This window comes from Nilaparvata lugens, chromosome 5, assembly GCF_014356525.2.
Source record: "Nilaparvata lugens isolate BPH chromosome 5, ASM1435652v1, whole genome shotgun sequence".
Taxonomy (NCBI): Eukaryota; Metazoa; Arthropoda; class Insecta; order Hemiptera; family Delphacidae; genus Nilaparvata; species Nilaparvata lugens.
This window is the reverse complement of record NC_052508.1, coordinates 23,467,421-23,484,810: the sequence shown is the minus strand read 5'-3', so window position 1 is coordinate 23,484,810 and position 17,390 is coordinate 23,467,421. Positions and strand designations below refer to the sequence as shown.

At 31.5% G+C, this 17,390-nt stretch overlaps 1 protein-coding gene across 8 annotated transcripts in view; it reads right to left on the bottom strand.

The window, feature by feature from the left end:
* LOC111051725 (TBC1 domain family member 4) overlaps positions 1–17,390 on the bottom strand; it is a 65,968-nt gene that overhangs the window by 28,723 nt on the left and 19,855 nt on the right. For 5 of the 8 annotated variants that reach the window (XM_039427976.1, XM_039427975.1, XM_039427977.1 and 2 more), the window contains 6 exons: positions 4,067–4,201; positions 3,201–3,341; positions 2,210–2,355; positions 1,442–1,517; positions 1,186–1,251; positions 503–523 (listed from right to left, as the gene is read on the bottom strand). In XM_039427976.1, the coding sequence (XP_039283910.1) occupies positions 503–523; positions 1,186–1,251; positions 1,442–1,517; positions 2,210–2,355; positions 3,201–3,341; positions 4,067–4,201 (585 nt within the window). The remainder of the gene's footprint in view (positions 1–502; positions 524–1,185; positions 1,252–1,441; positions 1,518–2,209; positions 2,356–3,200; positions 3,342–4,066; positions 4,202–17,390) is intronic. The other 3 variants (XM_039427979.1, XM_039427980.1, XM_039427981.1) reach the window with 3 other exon arrangements.

Genomic DNA, 17,390 nt, shown 5'->3' with positions numbered 1-17,390 from the left:
ATGTGAAAAAACAAATTTGAAGTTGAAAAAATTTGAAATTTTAAGCCGTGTCCACACTGAAAAAATGTTCGACAAACATGTTTGTTGAAATAGTTTGGGCAAATTTTATTATGTTTGACAAACAATGTTTGCCCGTGGCCAGTGTGGACGCGTCACCAAACAAAATATTTGTAAGTGGGAAGAACAGGTTTTATGTTTTACAGCTGTCAACACTGAAAATGTTTGGAAAAACAGTAATGTTTTGTTTGACAAACAATGATTGTCCAAACTTTTTAAAATGTTTGTCCCTGAGCTCCTCAACATGCCGAACATGTATGACAAAAATTTGTTCAGTGTGGACACGGCTTTAGATGGCAATTCGGATTGTAAATGAAAGCACATTAATCAAGTTATTGTAAGTAATTTATAAAAGTCTACATTTATTATACCAATTCAATAATTGGGTAGATTTGAAAAGCGAAAAGCAGCATGATACACTCTGCTAAACTCAACAAAGTCTTACCCGCGATAGCGGCCTCTGGTGCTAGAAACGAAAACTTGGTATCACCATCATGTTACGTTTGGCAGTGCAAATAAATAATGGATGAATTCATGACTGTTCGATAATATGTTAATATAAATTATTGAAGAATCGAAAAAGCTGATGATTTTTCAATTTATGAGAATTGGTATAGAATTAATAACTAAAGACTTTACTTGGAGATTATCTTAATGTTATGTGAATTTAATGGTTCGTAAATGAGTTCATCAAGTAATTTCTGATAGATTCGAATTAGCACTCTTCATTGGTTAAGATGACATTTCAACATTTCAGATTGACTAATTCTTAGAAGACACAAGACACCCATTACCATAAAAATATGTGTATTTAGAACGTAAGTAGTCTAATCAAAATGAAGCAGAATGTTTCAACAACTCTGGACTTTCTACAGTTTATTGTTTTGAAATTGTAATTAAAAACATTTTTAGCCAAGGCTAAACAAAATCTTAGAAGCATACTGGAAAAACCCAATATTGAAATAGGCCTACTATATCACTGCAACTACAGTTCTACCTTCTAATATTGTCTTTATTTCTTTAGGGCTACTTTTGAATATAAATAAAAATATAAATCTGAGTACCCTTCTTAAATTATTTCGTCATGACATGTTTCGGCTAGATTTATATTTTTATTTATAGTCCTACCTTCATATATCTGTTGTTGTGAATAGCAATTGCCTCCCTTGCGTTAATATTTCGTAAGGTCCGTTTCTTTGCAGCATGGAGAAGTAAAATTTAGTTTAAAACAACAATTTAACAAAGTCACACGAAATCACACAACACAACGAATAACATGAATATTAATCATATTTACATATACTGTATTTTTAATGCCAAACATAAGTTTACCTCATAGCTAGCAAGAAGTTGAAAATGTTTTCTTATAGAAAATTTTACTTACAAAATTGTCAGGCTTCTTCAACAGTACACTGCATGCTGATCCAGATCTCTTCCTCATTCGGACTGGTTCTTCGGAACTGTAATGAATTGAACATATTTTTTGAATATTTTGTACAGTGAATATTCACAGACTTAGTGAGAACGTCAAATAATTTATCCCTACTAATTGACTGAATTGCAGTAAGTATTCCTTACTTGAATATTATAAAATGGATGGGAATATCATATTAATTTATAGCTGTTGGCTTGCCTTTTTTAGACTTATGATTTTCAAACTTCTTATCATCTATATTTATTTATAATTGCCTTCTTCAGACATCATAATTTTCAAGTTCTCATTATCTGTATATTTGATGAAGTTATCAATTTAGAAGGAATTTCAAGTATTCAAGTATATTTTATGAGAAGTATAGTCATAGAGGTGTTCTGACATCAGACATGACACATAGCCTGTCAGATATGTAGTTGTCGTTCTATAAGTTTATTTTTTCAAATAGTTTCCAGCAAAAAACAATGTGCGTGGAAAAATAATTTCGAATGTGCATCAAAATTCGCATGAATTGAATTTATTAATTGAATTCATCAAATGAATAAGTCTCAAATGTGCCTGAGATAAATAATGGCTTTTGCGTGTGTAATAGAAAGAATGATGATTTTTATTTAAATGATTAATTAAAATAGATGATGATAAGTTATGAAAACTGAATAATATTTTATAAAATTTTCTTCAAAAGTATTTTGCTTGGAGAATCAATCTAAAGCGACTTACGGGTTTTCCACTTCACTTGTTGACTCAGAATTTGTAGCTTTCAATGCTTCTACCGATCCAAATTTATCTTGACACGCTTCCTCAGTGGAAGGTGCTATCACAGGTACAATATTGTTGTTTGTTTCTGGCTGCTCCAAGATGTAGTCCTTGAAAATAGAAACCAAGAATATTAAAATTAATGAATAAATTGAAAGAAGACCTACTTATTATTAAGATGATGGAGAAAAAGGCAAACCTTTAACTATTGCTCTCCAAGTTTTAAATGAACAACATAAAAAAGTTTGACATAAGGTTGAATACATTTTAAACACAACGAATGTATTGAAATGATTCAACTGAAATACATTCAAACATTTACAGGATATTTTATCGTGCATTAATGATGCCATCGTTAAATGAAAACAATACAGCCGTTTGTTCTGGTCTAGTTATAGTTATTACTTTTATACTATGGAAGGAATGAGTGATGTGATAAATAGATTCAACAGTAAGTTGTTCGTAGTGTGAACTACGTTTGCAATGTTTTTAGATGGTACAAACAAAAAAACTATGATTTTTCCCCCAATATAAACGTTGAAAATAAATCATTCAGAGCTTGCACCTCCTCCTATATCAACACATAAATTTAGTACATATGAATTATTTTTATTTATACATATAAGTTATAATTTGTGACCTTCAACATAATTATTATTATTTTATCTGAAATGAAGGTATTGCCATTAATTTCATTTTACAACTTTTTTTTTTTCAAATCCCATTGCGATCTAGTCTAAAAAGACTAATGAGCAATTTAACTTTTTAATGAGTTCAGAATGTTTATTAACATGAAATAAGTTAATATTTCCTCCTGGATCCAATAAATATAAAGGTTTTTTTTAAATAATTAATCATTCTATCGCTCAGATGATAATAGATACTACAATAATCAATTAGGCTGCTTGAAAAGAATCATTCAAGTTTTTGGGAGCATGAGGAGCATGAAGCTAACCTGGGAGCCTCTTCGTTCGTTTTCTTCGCACTGCCTGGCGATTTTCAATTTCTCATCAGCTTCTATTGGAGCCACAATATCGTCGATGAACGTGTCTGGCACTTTTCCATTTCTGACAACTTTCCTACCCACATAGAAAACCTGCAATTTGAAAGAGTATGAAAATTGAATAAATTTTTTTAAAGAAATGTTTCACAATTATTGAAAGCAAGTTCACAATAACCTATTAACCCCTTTCAAGGGCTGGAATGAGATAACATTAATAATTTTTAAAGATAGATTGGAAGAAAATTGAGAATGTTATATTACTGTACTTGTATTATGTGAATTAATTGAATGATTTCATCAACATTATTTTCAAGAGTTGAATATTGAAAAAACAATATTCTAATCTGTTACAAGTAAGAAGATTGGTTTTTCATTTTAATTTAATCAGATAAATCAAGGTACGACTCAATAAACTCAATATTCAATGAAATAGAACAATTCATTTCCATTCAACAATTTTGATCTGAATTTTTCATTAATTTTAAAATTTGTAGGATACCTAGCAACATTGATAACAATAAGCAATTTTGTTTTCTTCTGTGTATGGTACTTTCAAGATTTTTCATATAGCCGAAGAGAATGTATTATTTATGGTAAAACATTAATTGAGTGAATATTGTACTAAATTTTGATTGGTTTTCCAACTTTCAACTTCTCCAAAGAACGAAATTTCAAGATTTCCAAGGAGTGAAAGGAGGTTTAAATGTTTCATATTGTCCATTCTCTGTGGAAAAATGCTATTAATGAGAACATAAAGTGTAAATAATGTTGGGAAGATGCTATTAAGTGGGAAAAAAACTAAAAATAATGTTCATTACCTCAAAGAAATGAGACGAACTGGGAGATATATCCGAGCAGAGTGATGTGAGACTTGCAGCTGAGCTCAAAGACCTGACTGGCTGATGAGCGGCCCTGCTCGACTGGTCCTTCATGGTGGAGTACAATTCCATAACCTGCCAATCAAAATGCATTATAAGCTGTAATTTAGTAACATTGAAACGATTATTTGAAACCGAAACCGATATTACAACCGATGAATAATTCAAGAGCCAAGCTATATTTGTTGGTGAAGCTCAGTCACATCATAGAGTAAAGATACCTTAAAATTTAAGATCTAAAGATTTAAATATTCAATATCTAGAGATTTAAAAATTCAAGATCTAATACCTAGATTATTTGTCTCTTGTCACATCTAAAGCTGTGTACAGACTTGAGCGCCACGAACACGCCAGTTTTCAGCAGCTGATTATATCTGTATTTGTACAGAAACAGTAAGGTATAGATAAAATAAGCGTAGCATTAGCTGATGAAAAGTGAAATGTGCGTGTTCGTGGCGCAAGTCTGTACGCACCTATAATAATAGTACGTAGAAATATTTTAGCAACCGAGCAGTGATCAAGATATTACTTATAACAGATGATGGTTCAGATTTTTAAATAGTTTGCAATTATACTACTACTTCAGAATGTAGAAACACAATAATGGGCATCGGATCCAGCTGATAGGACAGACAACAATTACAAAAAATCAAGTACTGTAAGGGGCTGGCAAGTAACGTTACGTTTCACATGTTGTCTGTCATACGACTATCAGACACATTTTTTCTGTTCACCTATATAGCGAATTTCGTCTGCCGACGTATGTCGAAGCCACAGCCACTTAAGTTGAAATTTCTACTGTACATACGTTTGTAATATATTATAATTTATATTAGACTACTATACTGTAATTTTCTTAACTGTGTAGTAATTTTTGGGATTTTCCCGAGTTCTCCCATACTGTTGTTGTGAATAAATTATAACCGTTATGTTAGTGCCCAGCCTAGGAGAGCTAAAAGATCAAAACTTGAGTTAAAAAATTTACACGATATCAATTTTGCAATAAATTTAATTATTTAATATTCAAACTCCTTTACTGCATCCAAACCAATGAAAATAATAATCATCAGAGTCGGGATTGGCAAATATGGATGGAAACTAATGTGAATAAACTTTGAAGCTATTAATGGGATATTTTATTTTCACTGTGGAGTTGAGAAGGAATGTAGTAAAATCAAAGGGAAGGAATTAAGTACGTGACGAAAAAGCACGAAAAAATATTGAACAATAAATACGAGCACTGCACTGCACTGCTCAATGACCATGAACAGAGGATGTCAATAACAGTTAAGCGATTCAATTGGCAGAAAGATAAATTTCTACAGAGTGAAAAGAGAATCTGGCCAGCACCCAATAAACATTTCTTATTCAATCTGAATTACTTGCTAAAATACTTTATTGTACATGTGCTGCTGCAAATACAGTTACTGTACTTGAAACTGTCGAACTGTAACATGGACCATTTTACTTTGAAGAATTCCTCTATTTATAACAACTTGTATCTAATTTCAAAATTTATTCACCTATTTATCTACGATAAAAAATAGTTGGATAATAATAATTATAATAAAATAATTATTTTTATTTGTAAAAATATTTCTTGTATTTGGCAATAAATTCATTATTCATAGTGAGGAAATTAAAATATTCATTTCCACAAACAAAGGGAAGCATGGATTTTTCTGCATGGTGATTTAGCTACCTATCCAAAGCAGCTCTTATTGCAGTTTCAATTCACCGAATAGATTGGAACAGTAAAACTATGTTGCTGCAGTGAACATTCATTTACTGATCTAATTATATACAATTATTATCAGTGTACAATAATGAAGTGGTTGATCTACAATCAACTCATAGACAAAATAATTCAATGAAGTGGTTGATCTACAATCAACTCATAGACAAAATAATTCAATTCATATTATTAATTTCTCGAGTATCTTAGATATTAATCAAAATTTAGTTGAGAAATGTTTGTTTCAGCCTGTAATTTAACACCCCATATTCTAATGATCTTGGTTGATATTAATGAGTGAGTAAATTAATTTCGGAGTAATTAACGATTTGCAAGTAATGTCGGCGTACACCTCTGATTCATTCAATTCATTCATTCACCTCTGAGAAAATAATTCAATTCATATTATTAATTTCTCGAGTATCTTAGATATTAATCAAAATTTAGTTGAGAAATGTTTGTTTTAGCCTGTAATTTAACACCCCATATTCTAATGATCTTGGTTGATATTAATGAGTGAATAAATGAATTTCGGAGTAATTAACGATTTGTAAGTAATGTCGGTGTACACCTCTGATTTGTTGTCAAAAGGGACGTTATGACACTCATGTACCTAACCTTGAATATTTACATAATTTGTCGTGCACACTATATACCTATTAGGAGTAGATAAGGACGCATCTAGGACAGAATACCGTAATTCCAGAATTGTCATAAGGCTTATCTAGTAACTTGAATAATTGAAAGAATCATTAAACTCTAATATTGAGTATAATGTGATTATACAATGTATTTGCAGTCAGAACCGAATCTAATCGCTTTATAAGCTCACATTATATATTATGAGCTCCGTTCTCTCTGTTCTCCCGTTGGAATCTTGGCTGCTTGAGGAAGCTGAAGTAACAAACTGATATGATCTTCAAAATAAGTTCCCGTTGCTTCGGAAACCATCTCAATCTGTAGGTACATTCAACTTTCATCTCAATCTATTTTATTATTAACTTACAAGTGAAAGTTACAAGTGGGCTTCATAGATCAGTAAAAAATATTTAAAAAAATATATAGTTTTAAAAATACTATTCTTCATCTCACGAAACCGTTACTAGTATCAATGTTATTTAGTATAAATGGAGCAAACGCAAGCAGAGAAAAGGTTTACTCCTTTTGGCAATAGGAAGGCCTCTGAATAACGATCCAATTCCCCTTCTATTGAAGACCTTTTGAGAGACGTAAAAGGAACAAGATAGCGTACATCCTGTACATTCTTTCCCATAGCCGAAGGAAACAATCCGAAAGAATGTCCTCAAATGGCAGCCTTAGAAAAAGTATGTGCAAGTATGGAAGTGTGGTCGGTGAACATATCATTAAAATAAATTATCTACAGGTTTCAAAAATGGAGTAGTATTATGAATGCGTTGAACTGTTATCGTGAGAAAATAAATATAGTTATCACATTAAAAAACAGGATCTATTTTTTCAAGTAAAGACTCAAATTATAAATAAATAAGAAACTTTCTACAGTAACTAATAATATTGATTACGTTATTTATTATTATTGATCGGATTATTGATTTAACAATTGATTACAGAGGTTAATAAGAGGAATATTATTGGAAGTTTACAACGATCAACCATATCTTTTCAATTCAACTAAATATGAAAATAGATTTCTTCATTCGATACTGATGAAAAAAGTAATTTATTGCTTCGGTTGAAGAGTATGAACATCATAGTTAACTAATTAATCTCAGATTCTGAGCATCATGTGCACTTCTGTATAAGTATCACTCATGAGATTCCCCTTGGGAAAAATTTCATTTCCGGTGATCAAAATATCCTTCAATCAGGAGTCGTCCCATGCTGTAACAGAGCCTGATCTTAAAAAGTGTATATCTATCACCCCAAGTCCATAGACACCATTTGCGTGTAGCCTAGCAGTGTGTAAAGTGATACAGTATAGATTTTTTCGCATGGTCTCGGTTACACCCTAATCTTATAATCGTATTAGGTAGCATGTAGTGTACTTACATGAAGAAAGTTCAGAATCTTCGAGTAAAGAGTCTTTTAAAAATGATTTTTCGATCCAAAAACAGTGTTAGTTTCATGCATAAATTATGATTATAATCTTTAATAGAATTTCAGACCGAATTGGGAAGTATCAATTCGTGAAAAATTTGCTGTGAGTATAAAACCCTTATTCAAATCAAAGACGAACTAGAAACGTTTAACCAGTATTCGAGATCAATATTTTCTTTACCGTTTTAATTTTTCAATTCAGAGAGGCTTGTACGCATGTATAAATTGCAGCAATGTACTAATAATGATATCGATCAATATACTGTAAATTTCAGATTTTCGCCGACTTTTACGATCTCCTGTTATAATTTAAAAGTATAAATTATATAAGGAGAAATAAAATGGCAACTCTCAACAAAGTTATATATGACCGCTATTTCACATGAAAAAGTAACTTTGAGTGAATGTCATATTACTATTAAGACCAAAGAACCGAGTTGAAGGTGAACTGCTGTCCCGTTCAGCTAAATTTCCGGATCAACAATATTGACATTCTACTCACGTGGACTGAAATTTTTGTCAATGTCTGATTTTTTTTTAATTTGATTTATAGGATACTGTGAATAACCAAGTCGATATCTCATCTGACAATAATCTCGAACTCATCAGGGTTAATTCAGTACCTAACAATTGCAAAGATACAAGCCTGGTAATAATAAGATTGAATGTGTACTTTACATGAATTATACTCTAAAATCAACTACGATTCTTAAATAGAAAATTTGAAAAATTTATAGCACTAAACAAGCTTGCATTGAACAATATTCATGAATTTTAAACTCAATGAATAGAAAAGACTACTATGGAAATATCAACTACAGTACTTAAAGTCCGCATTTCAGGTGGAATACTTTCATTAATGAATCTAATTGATTGAAGTGGCGCGTGTAGCTTTCAGGCTCATGTGTGGGAGGAATATTCTGATCAATTCAAGTCAGAATAAAATAGCTTATTACTATCTAACTAGAGAGATGCTGTGATAATGTAAGGGAGGGATATCATCCTTCATAAACAATTCCACATTGCATAATCTAGTTCTTAGCTGAGATTGTTTTTTATATTTGAAGGTTTCAGCTTTCAGGTATGAATTATTTGATGACACATTAGTTCAAATGATATAAATGAAGACAGATTACAACAAAACAATGTAATAAGATCAGAGCAAATTGAACAGTGTTAACACAGGATATCCGATGGGCGTTTTATTGGGCGTCAACACGATAATATTATTATGTGCAATGTACAATACCTTGATAATTCTCAATCACTACATGACATGGAGTAGGCCTACAAGCAATTATAAGTGCATCCAACTTATTATCGTGAAATTTAGTGTTTTTCATTTTAATTCCATACAGTAGGTTTTTTGTTGTTGAGAAAATAATTTTTAATTTGAATCCGTAACCAGTTTTGAAATAAGTGTACGGATAATTAACTGGAATACTGCAAAGAATATTATAATTCCAGTTCCGGTAGCATAAACAATTCAATCCAATCAATTCACATGAAATTATCTAGATCTAGATAATTATTGTAAGCTACGGCAATAAACCAATAACTTGAAATTTTTTTTTAACAATTTTATATTTCTCACACGTTTATCACCAGCTCAAATAATACCAGGTTGCTGCGATAAAAGCATAGTTTATTATTGAAGAAGATTCACACGAAGTGACTGTACAGAGCTAAATCCGATAATACTGAAGGAAGTAGATGTCCTTGGAGGTCGAGAAAACTCTATTGTAGTTCATCAACTTGGCTTTTCTTGGTCTGATTGCAAATTTCAAACAATATATTGCTAGTTCTGGGCAGGAAATGAGTCATCAAATTAATCCGGCTTGTGTGGTTTTAACTTCGAGGCGAAGTTTCAGATAGGCCTGTGGGGATGATTTCTAGTTTTGAGGTCATTATGTGTAATTTTACGTTTGGAATGGATGATTAATGTTAGGAAGGATAGAAAAATAAACGATTTGAATTATCCAGAGATATTTTATTATCAGAAGATAAAAAATATTTCAATTAAAATATTAATGTTATGTATTTTAATTTTCTAATAATATTAGATGAAGTAAATTTCATTGAAGAAGGACGAGAAAGAATGAAAACGGTGGTACTAGTATGAGTATAAGAAAAAATAATTCAGTAGTCAGAGTGTAACGTGAAGCACGTAGTCTGGCTTCCGACCCTGAATGCGAACTTCTTCAACCAAGATCGTGCACTAACCTAACCTAACCTGTCTAATAGAACTTCCGACAGATATAAAAATCTATTTGAAACTTCAACCTTCGATTGACTGGCGTCACGCTGCGCTGCTTCGGATTAATAACAAAAATGAAAACATCCAAATTACTTACTCCTCCTTAATCATGTGAAACTGTAGATTCCCACAATAATTGGTCTACTTGAAAATCAATCAGACTGATAAAATATATCGTTGATTTACAACAAGTAGGATAACATATCAAAAATAATACAATGATGTTGGAGAACTAGGAGGTAGCTATTTATTTATTATTCGTAGATACAATTACAAATCATATGAATATGATTGGGTAGGAACAACAGGCTTGGCCCAAAACTATTCCACTTTAACTATTCTATTCCATTGTATGTTTCTATTATTCCAGTATCAAGCATAGGATGATAAACAAACGATGACCAACAATTACTCAAGGATTCAGACGGAGTAAAAAAGATTGCAACATTAAATGTAGAAAAAGCGTTGAATATCAGTTGAATTTGAATTGGACACGCATTATTAAAGAAGCAGAGGATCACATGGATGCTGTGTGTAACAAGCACGAGAACAAAGAGCAGAGAAAAGGAAGGAAACTAACTAGCTGGCCCTGGAATTAGCAATACCTTACTTTACAGAGAATAGGCTGCACTTTCAATTTCCTGGGAAGACACAAGTGCAGGGTCAAATAGCCCAATAATGAAAGGCGGGAATTTCCAGACTTGATACGGTTCAGATAAAAGAGGACTTTAGTGGCATTTTATCATGTCCTCTACAATCATGAATACATTTGAACAATATTGCTGAATAGTTAAAAGATACTTCAATGAATGGAAATAAACCTATTGAAAAAGTTTCTTGTTATTTATAATAATAAATTTGTAACAAGTATGACATAAACATTGTGACAAATCTATCAAGTAGATCTCTTGGCACGCTATCATGTATTTCTACAGATAACTTCACATAAACTCTGTGTAATTACTGTTGAATTATTTGAACATAATAAGCATTTCCAATAAAAATAGTTTTATCGACAAAATCATGTTGCGGTATTATTTCTGTTTTACAGATGCAAATCGTTCAATTTATTATTGCTGTCTTGAAGTTTGAAATTATGTTTGATTCAAAAGCAATGACTACATCTCTTTGGAAGGGAATCCTTGGAGTTGGTATTCTCAGAAACTGTAACTTCTATCGAAATAGCTCATCAATAAATCTCCTCTGAAAAGAGTTGATAAAAACTGTAAGATCAACAGAAGCAGTTTAAATGTTTATCAATGAGCTAAATATCTGGTACTAACGTCATTTCTGTTATATACGTTGTAATGTATTATTGTACGGGGTTGGGCAAGGAGGTAAGGATGATTTGAAATAACAGTTACACACTAACTTTCAAACGAAACTCAAAATTCATTTTTTTAGTATGTACCTTGGATGTTGCCATTATAGAAATTGATGAGGAAAAGTTAAAACATGATTATGTACGAAAAATAACATCTGTTGAATGCTGTCCGTTTTTGTCCATACACTCCTATAGACATTGTGAGAAGTTATCCACACTCCTCTGAAGCATTGCACGTGGTAGCGCACGAATTTCTTGTGTTATTGTTCACTCAGGGCTTTGAGGACTCATGGTTTGTTTATGTATTAACGTGTTTTTGGGTAGCCCCATAAAACTTATTATTGGCCCATACTTTTTTCGAAAAAACGGTCTAACCGTCACTGTCAATACGGATTATAACCTAACAATGCTGCGTGATTTTTTTCTGCCAAATTGAGAAGACGACGAATAAACGTCAATACTGTATGGTTTCATCAAAATAGGGCGACATGCCATTCATCGAGAGCATCTATGGAATTTCTAAGGCAGATCTTCCCTGGACGCCTCATTTCGTTGCTTGGAGATGTGGCCTCCTTGGTCACCGGACCTGTCACTTTGTGACTATTTTTTATGGGGATACATAAAGCATGTGTATACATAAACAAACCACGAGCCCTTGAGTGAAACAATAACTCAAGAGATTCGAGCGGTACCACGTGCAAAGCTTCAGAGTAGTATGGCCAACTTCTCACAACGTCTGCAGGAGTGTATGGACAAAAACGGACAGCATTCAACAGATGTTATTTTTCGTACATAATCAATGTTTTAACTTTTTTCTCTTTAATTTCTATAATGGGAACATCCAAGGTACACACTAAAGAAATAAATTTTGAGTTTCGTTTGAAAATGAGTGTGTAACTGTTATTTTAAATCATCCATACCTCCCTGCCCAATTCTGTATTTCAATTTGACCTATAGAGAATATCACATTAACAATATAATTGAAGGTACTGTGACATCTACAGATGATAGAACAGATGAACATAAAGAGATACAGATAAAGTGGAATACAGGTTAAGAAGTTCATTATCGTAAGTTTTTGAAGGAATCTACTAGCAGACAGAGAACATCAGACGTAAGTTGAGAGGTCCATACCCGGATACTTATATAAACCCCGTCAATTTCCAAATTGAAAAGCAAATAAAATGGACTCAATGCCAGAATTTTCCATCTGGACTCAAATAGACACAGCACAATCTGGAATGTTGAAAATGTCTATTAGACGTAGGCTACTCTTAAGTGCTGATAGCATTCATTGTTTAATGATAGTTCATCCACGTGCCTTGTGTTCAGTGCCTTCTTTTGTTTGCATTTTTTCGTTTATCAATGTGCATTTGAGTTCATCTGAATCTCGTCCTATTTACTCAGTGACTGACGTCAAAAAGGGAAATAAAGAGCATGAAACTATCAAGATGGCCAACAGGCCAATGCAATTGTGTGCTTAAAGTATTCCATAACAACTTGAGAAGATTGAAGAGAACTTTAATTTTGGGAAAAAATCGATACTGGAGTTTCGATTATAAATAGCTTTGATTCAAAACTTACTGATTATTTGTGAATCAAGCGTTTTAAAGAACTTCATTCACCGTCTAGTTTAATTCATGAAAAAGTTCGTAATGTATTCTACGATGCTGTATTTAGGATGCTGACAATACTGTTATTCATTTCTGTACCAAAGATTTACTAAATATTTCTTTGGAATATCAGGAAATAAGCAGAAACATGAAAACAAATACGAAGTATTTGAATAATATAAGTCTTATAGTACAACAATATCATTTAATAGTAATTTTCATAAAAAGTATAAAGATGAATTGAATCAAATAAGAAGGATTATTTTTTCTATTTAGGCCTATTGCAGGTAAAAATGTAACAGTAGAGGAATTTCGGATATCCATTTGATCAGATTATTGATTAAAATTCAGTTCATTATAGTTAAAAATTCAATAAATCTACTAACTAAATCAAGTTTATTTCAAACTATAGAATAATTATTTCTGCATCATGCTTGTTAAAATTCAAATTACTTTATAAGAGTATTTTCAAATTACACAAAAATCAACATCTTACAGAATCAAACTAAAATTTTGTATATGAAATTGATAAATTCTGATGTCAGACAAAGCCAAATACCGAACTCAATAATTATTTAGAATCAACCTTATTTAGAATGTACCTAGCAGAGTGCAAACATGAAATATTATTTATACATATGTGTTACTTGAATCCATCAATTTATAAATTAAGTATGTTTCATTGAATGTTACAGATGCAGTAATTACAATTGACACACAGAATGCATAAATATTTGGCGAGCCAATAAATTTCTCAATCAGTTTCAAATCAGTTCAACGGACAGAACCAAGCGGCGCAAGTGATGAATTTAAATTCTGTTTGAAAGGCTGAAAGTGGACATCTTCAATGGAGCAAGTGACACCAGCTGATAGATTGGACAGCCTACATTCAGCGATTGTAAACAATGTGACCTAGAATGCAGGATAAATCTGGCCCGGCCATTTTCCTTGAATTAAGCAGTCACCAAACAGCAACACGTGTGCTTGCCATAATTGACAACTTGAAGAAAGTTACTAGCAAGAAACGAGCGACTAGAACATGCAATTGAAAATAAAAATTGAGTTTCTGTAACTTATAATGAGATTTTGAAGCCGATAGAATTAGCTCCTGTAGAAAATATAATTACTGAGTCTAATCACAATCAAATCTACCAATTTCAAGTATTAGAGAAAGAATTTTAAAATGTGGGAGTGAAACAATATTTTTTCAGCCAGTAAGTGAAAGAAACATATAATCCCGGATGGTTCAGTAACCAAAACGGTTGACTTTAGTGTGAAGTTAAAATATAATCTCAATGAGGAAGGAGAATTATTGTAAACCAAATAATTTGGTTTTTATTATTTTCATAAATACTTGAAAATTCCAAAGCTAACTATAGTAAACTAGACTCTACAGCAGTTTTCACTGAAAACTATCAAATGCAATCAAATTGGGGTTTGAGCTTCTTTCTGATCAAGACTTGGAAATTAAATCATCATAAGAGATAGAAATCAGAATCGAAAGTAGTAAATTTGATAAATGTGTAATATGTAAGAGTCACAACAACAGCGATATTATAATTTATCCTAACTGAATCCGATATCCTAATCAATTCAATGTTACCTTTTTTTATTCAAAGTAATGTATTAGTAATTTTGAAATATTTTGTAAGCTACATGCATCGCTTCATATACTAGTACAGTATTGAAAGAAATCGATTGATATTTGAATATTGGACCTGATCCGTGAATCAGGAATTAGGAACAGTTATACCTTCAGATTGATTATCTCATATCGGTTTGAAGAACAGAATCTCAGACTGTATTCTAACAATTTTCCCAAGTGCGACTCAGATAAATTTGACAATGAAATGTATGAATTCAGGGCTACTTTTTTGTATTTATAAAATATAATTATAGTACCCTTTAAAATTAATAGAATATTAAAACAAGAATACAATGAAAATAAATTTGTGTTAGAGGATATTGCAATATTTTATAGGTAGACTATTTCATCTTTATCAATCCAAAACATTTGCTAATCAATATTGAAGCGCCATTACAACGATTTGCATAAGAACACATTGTTACATATAGAGATTAGAAAACAAAGGATTGGAACGAAGAACGTAACCGAATTTTTCGCCCCACTTGGATGTAATGAGCTGGTTTATGTGCGTCATATGGAGGCCGAAAGTGATTGTTTTCTGACCAGGCCGGTAAAATTTTTACGGCCCTAGGGCTGTAAAATAACCTTGAAGTCAGCTGATTCTGATTTGATGTGAACGTGTTTACAAAATAGTTTATGAAACGGAATCAGTTTATGCTTCTAGAATTGAATAAAGTTTTTGCAATAAGATACTATCATTTTATTTGGATGAATGAAATACAAATGAGATATTATATATAAACTATTCAAATTCAATTTTCAGAGTATAATAGAATCTAACCTCAAACTTCCTAGTAAAGCGTTTGTCACGGAACATGGTGGATAAACGGAATCATTTTATGCCTCTAGAATTCAATAAAGTATTCTGTAATAATATACTATCATTTTATTTAAATGAATAAAATACAGATAAGATATATATTATAAACTATTCAAATAATTCGATTTTCAGAGAAGGATAGAACGTCTAACCTAAACTTCCATTGACATTCAGATCACATCAGATTGGCCAAATTTCAAGTGTGCTAAAACAGCTGATCAAAAACTTTTTCAAGTGTGATAAACCAGCTGATCAAAAACTTTTCATTATTTGTGTTTATCATTCAATAATTAAAACATTTATAATAATATCATCTTATTGTCATTTGGAAGAATAAAAAGTATAAACTCAACCTCTTACATAATTGAACATAATCTTTTAGGTTATTTAGACAAATCAGAATAAAAAATAAAAATACTTGGATAATTTCTTGATATTCAGATTACCTCAGATTTGCTAGAGCTATGACCTTCCACTTTTGCTTTTGGAAGTGCTTATAATAAACAATGAGAATAATTATTAGTCTCATATATATATATATATATATATATATATATATATATATATATATATATATATATTGTTTATTTTTCAGTGTGGCGAAAAATAACGTTCTCACCATGGGCAAAAATGTTTTTCCGGCTCTCAATCTTTTCTAGTCCTCGGCCTACGGCCTCGGACTTGAAAACCGATTTCGAGCCAGAAAAGTCTCATTTTCGGCCCTAGGTGCGAAATATACTATTTCCTCACATAGCAATCAAATGCGTCTAGTCAAAACAAAACAAGATAACCTCGACAAAGCACTGCCACAAATTCTACAAGATTGAGTTGAAATGGCGTAATCCATTTCAAGTTTTTATAGTTCGACGTAAACTTGAGATATTTATGTTAATTTCCATTTGAAATATTAGAAATGTTATAGAACTGATGAAGAGAAAAATGGAATAATGAATAATGTAACATTATTGAACAGATGAATAAATTATTCACATTAGTATTATTTGCTTTCATCTGAAATGAAAAAAATGAATGATATGTAGCTCTTCAAGATTGCATCTATATGATTGTATATACATTGATTTCTTTGACTAGAGGAGGGAATTGAAAAAACAGACCTTCATAGGAAAAAATCTCGGATAACAATTCTTCTCACACGAGTCACTCATTGCACCACACATACACTAGTCTCCATCATTAAAGCATTACTCACCTGAACCAAAAACAAAATTAATTACTATAATTTAATGAAAGAGTTAGCAAGAACACTGTTTTGGTAACTGAGTTACATAGAGAAAAAAATGTGAATTCAGTAATAGTATTGAAACTTGAATAACTGAATTAAACTTGTAGTGAATTGAAATAATTATTATTTAATTAGTGAATTAAAATTGACCCAAATATGTAATATAAGTCTAATTTTCTACAGGAATATTAAAAGGGATCGAGTAAAATATGAATCGTTTCAGATTTCTTCGGATCGTTGCAGATTTTGACGCCTAGTGGGATCAGACTCCCGGGAGTCCTTGTTGTCAATGTCTCATTTTCCTTAGAACACGTAGACAAAATTGAAATAAAAAGACACCCAATGCCTAAAAAAAGTGAAATTTTTAATTAATTTACTACAAAATGAATTTTTTGACATTGAAAAGGAGCAGCTAATATTACACATTTTCAATACAAAGCGTGAGGATTGGAAATGGAAAATCAAGACCATTTAATCTAAGATAATTCCTGGCTTCTCAATTATATTCAATGCAACTGAAAATCGTATAGGCTAATATGAAATCTCAA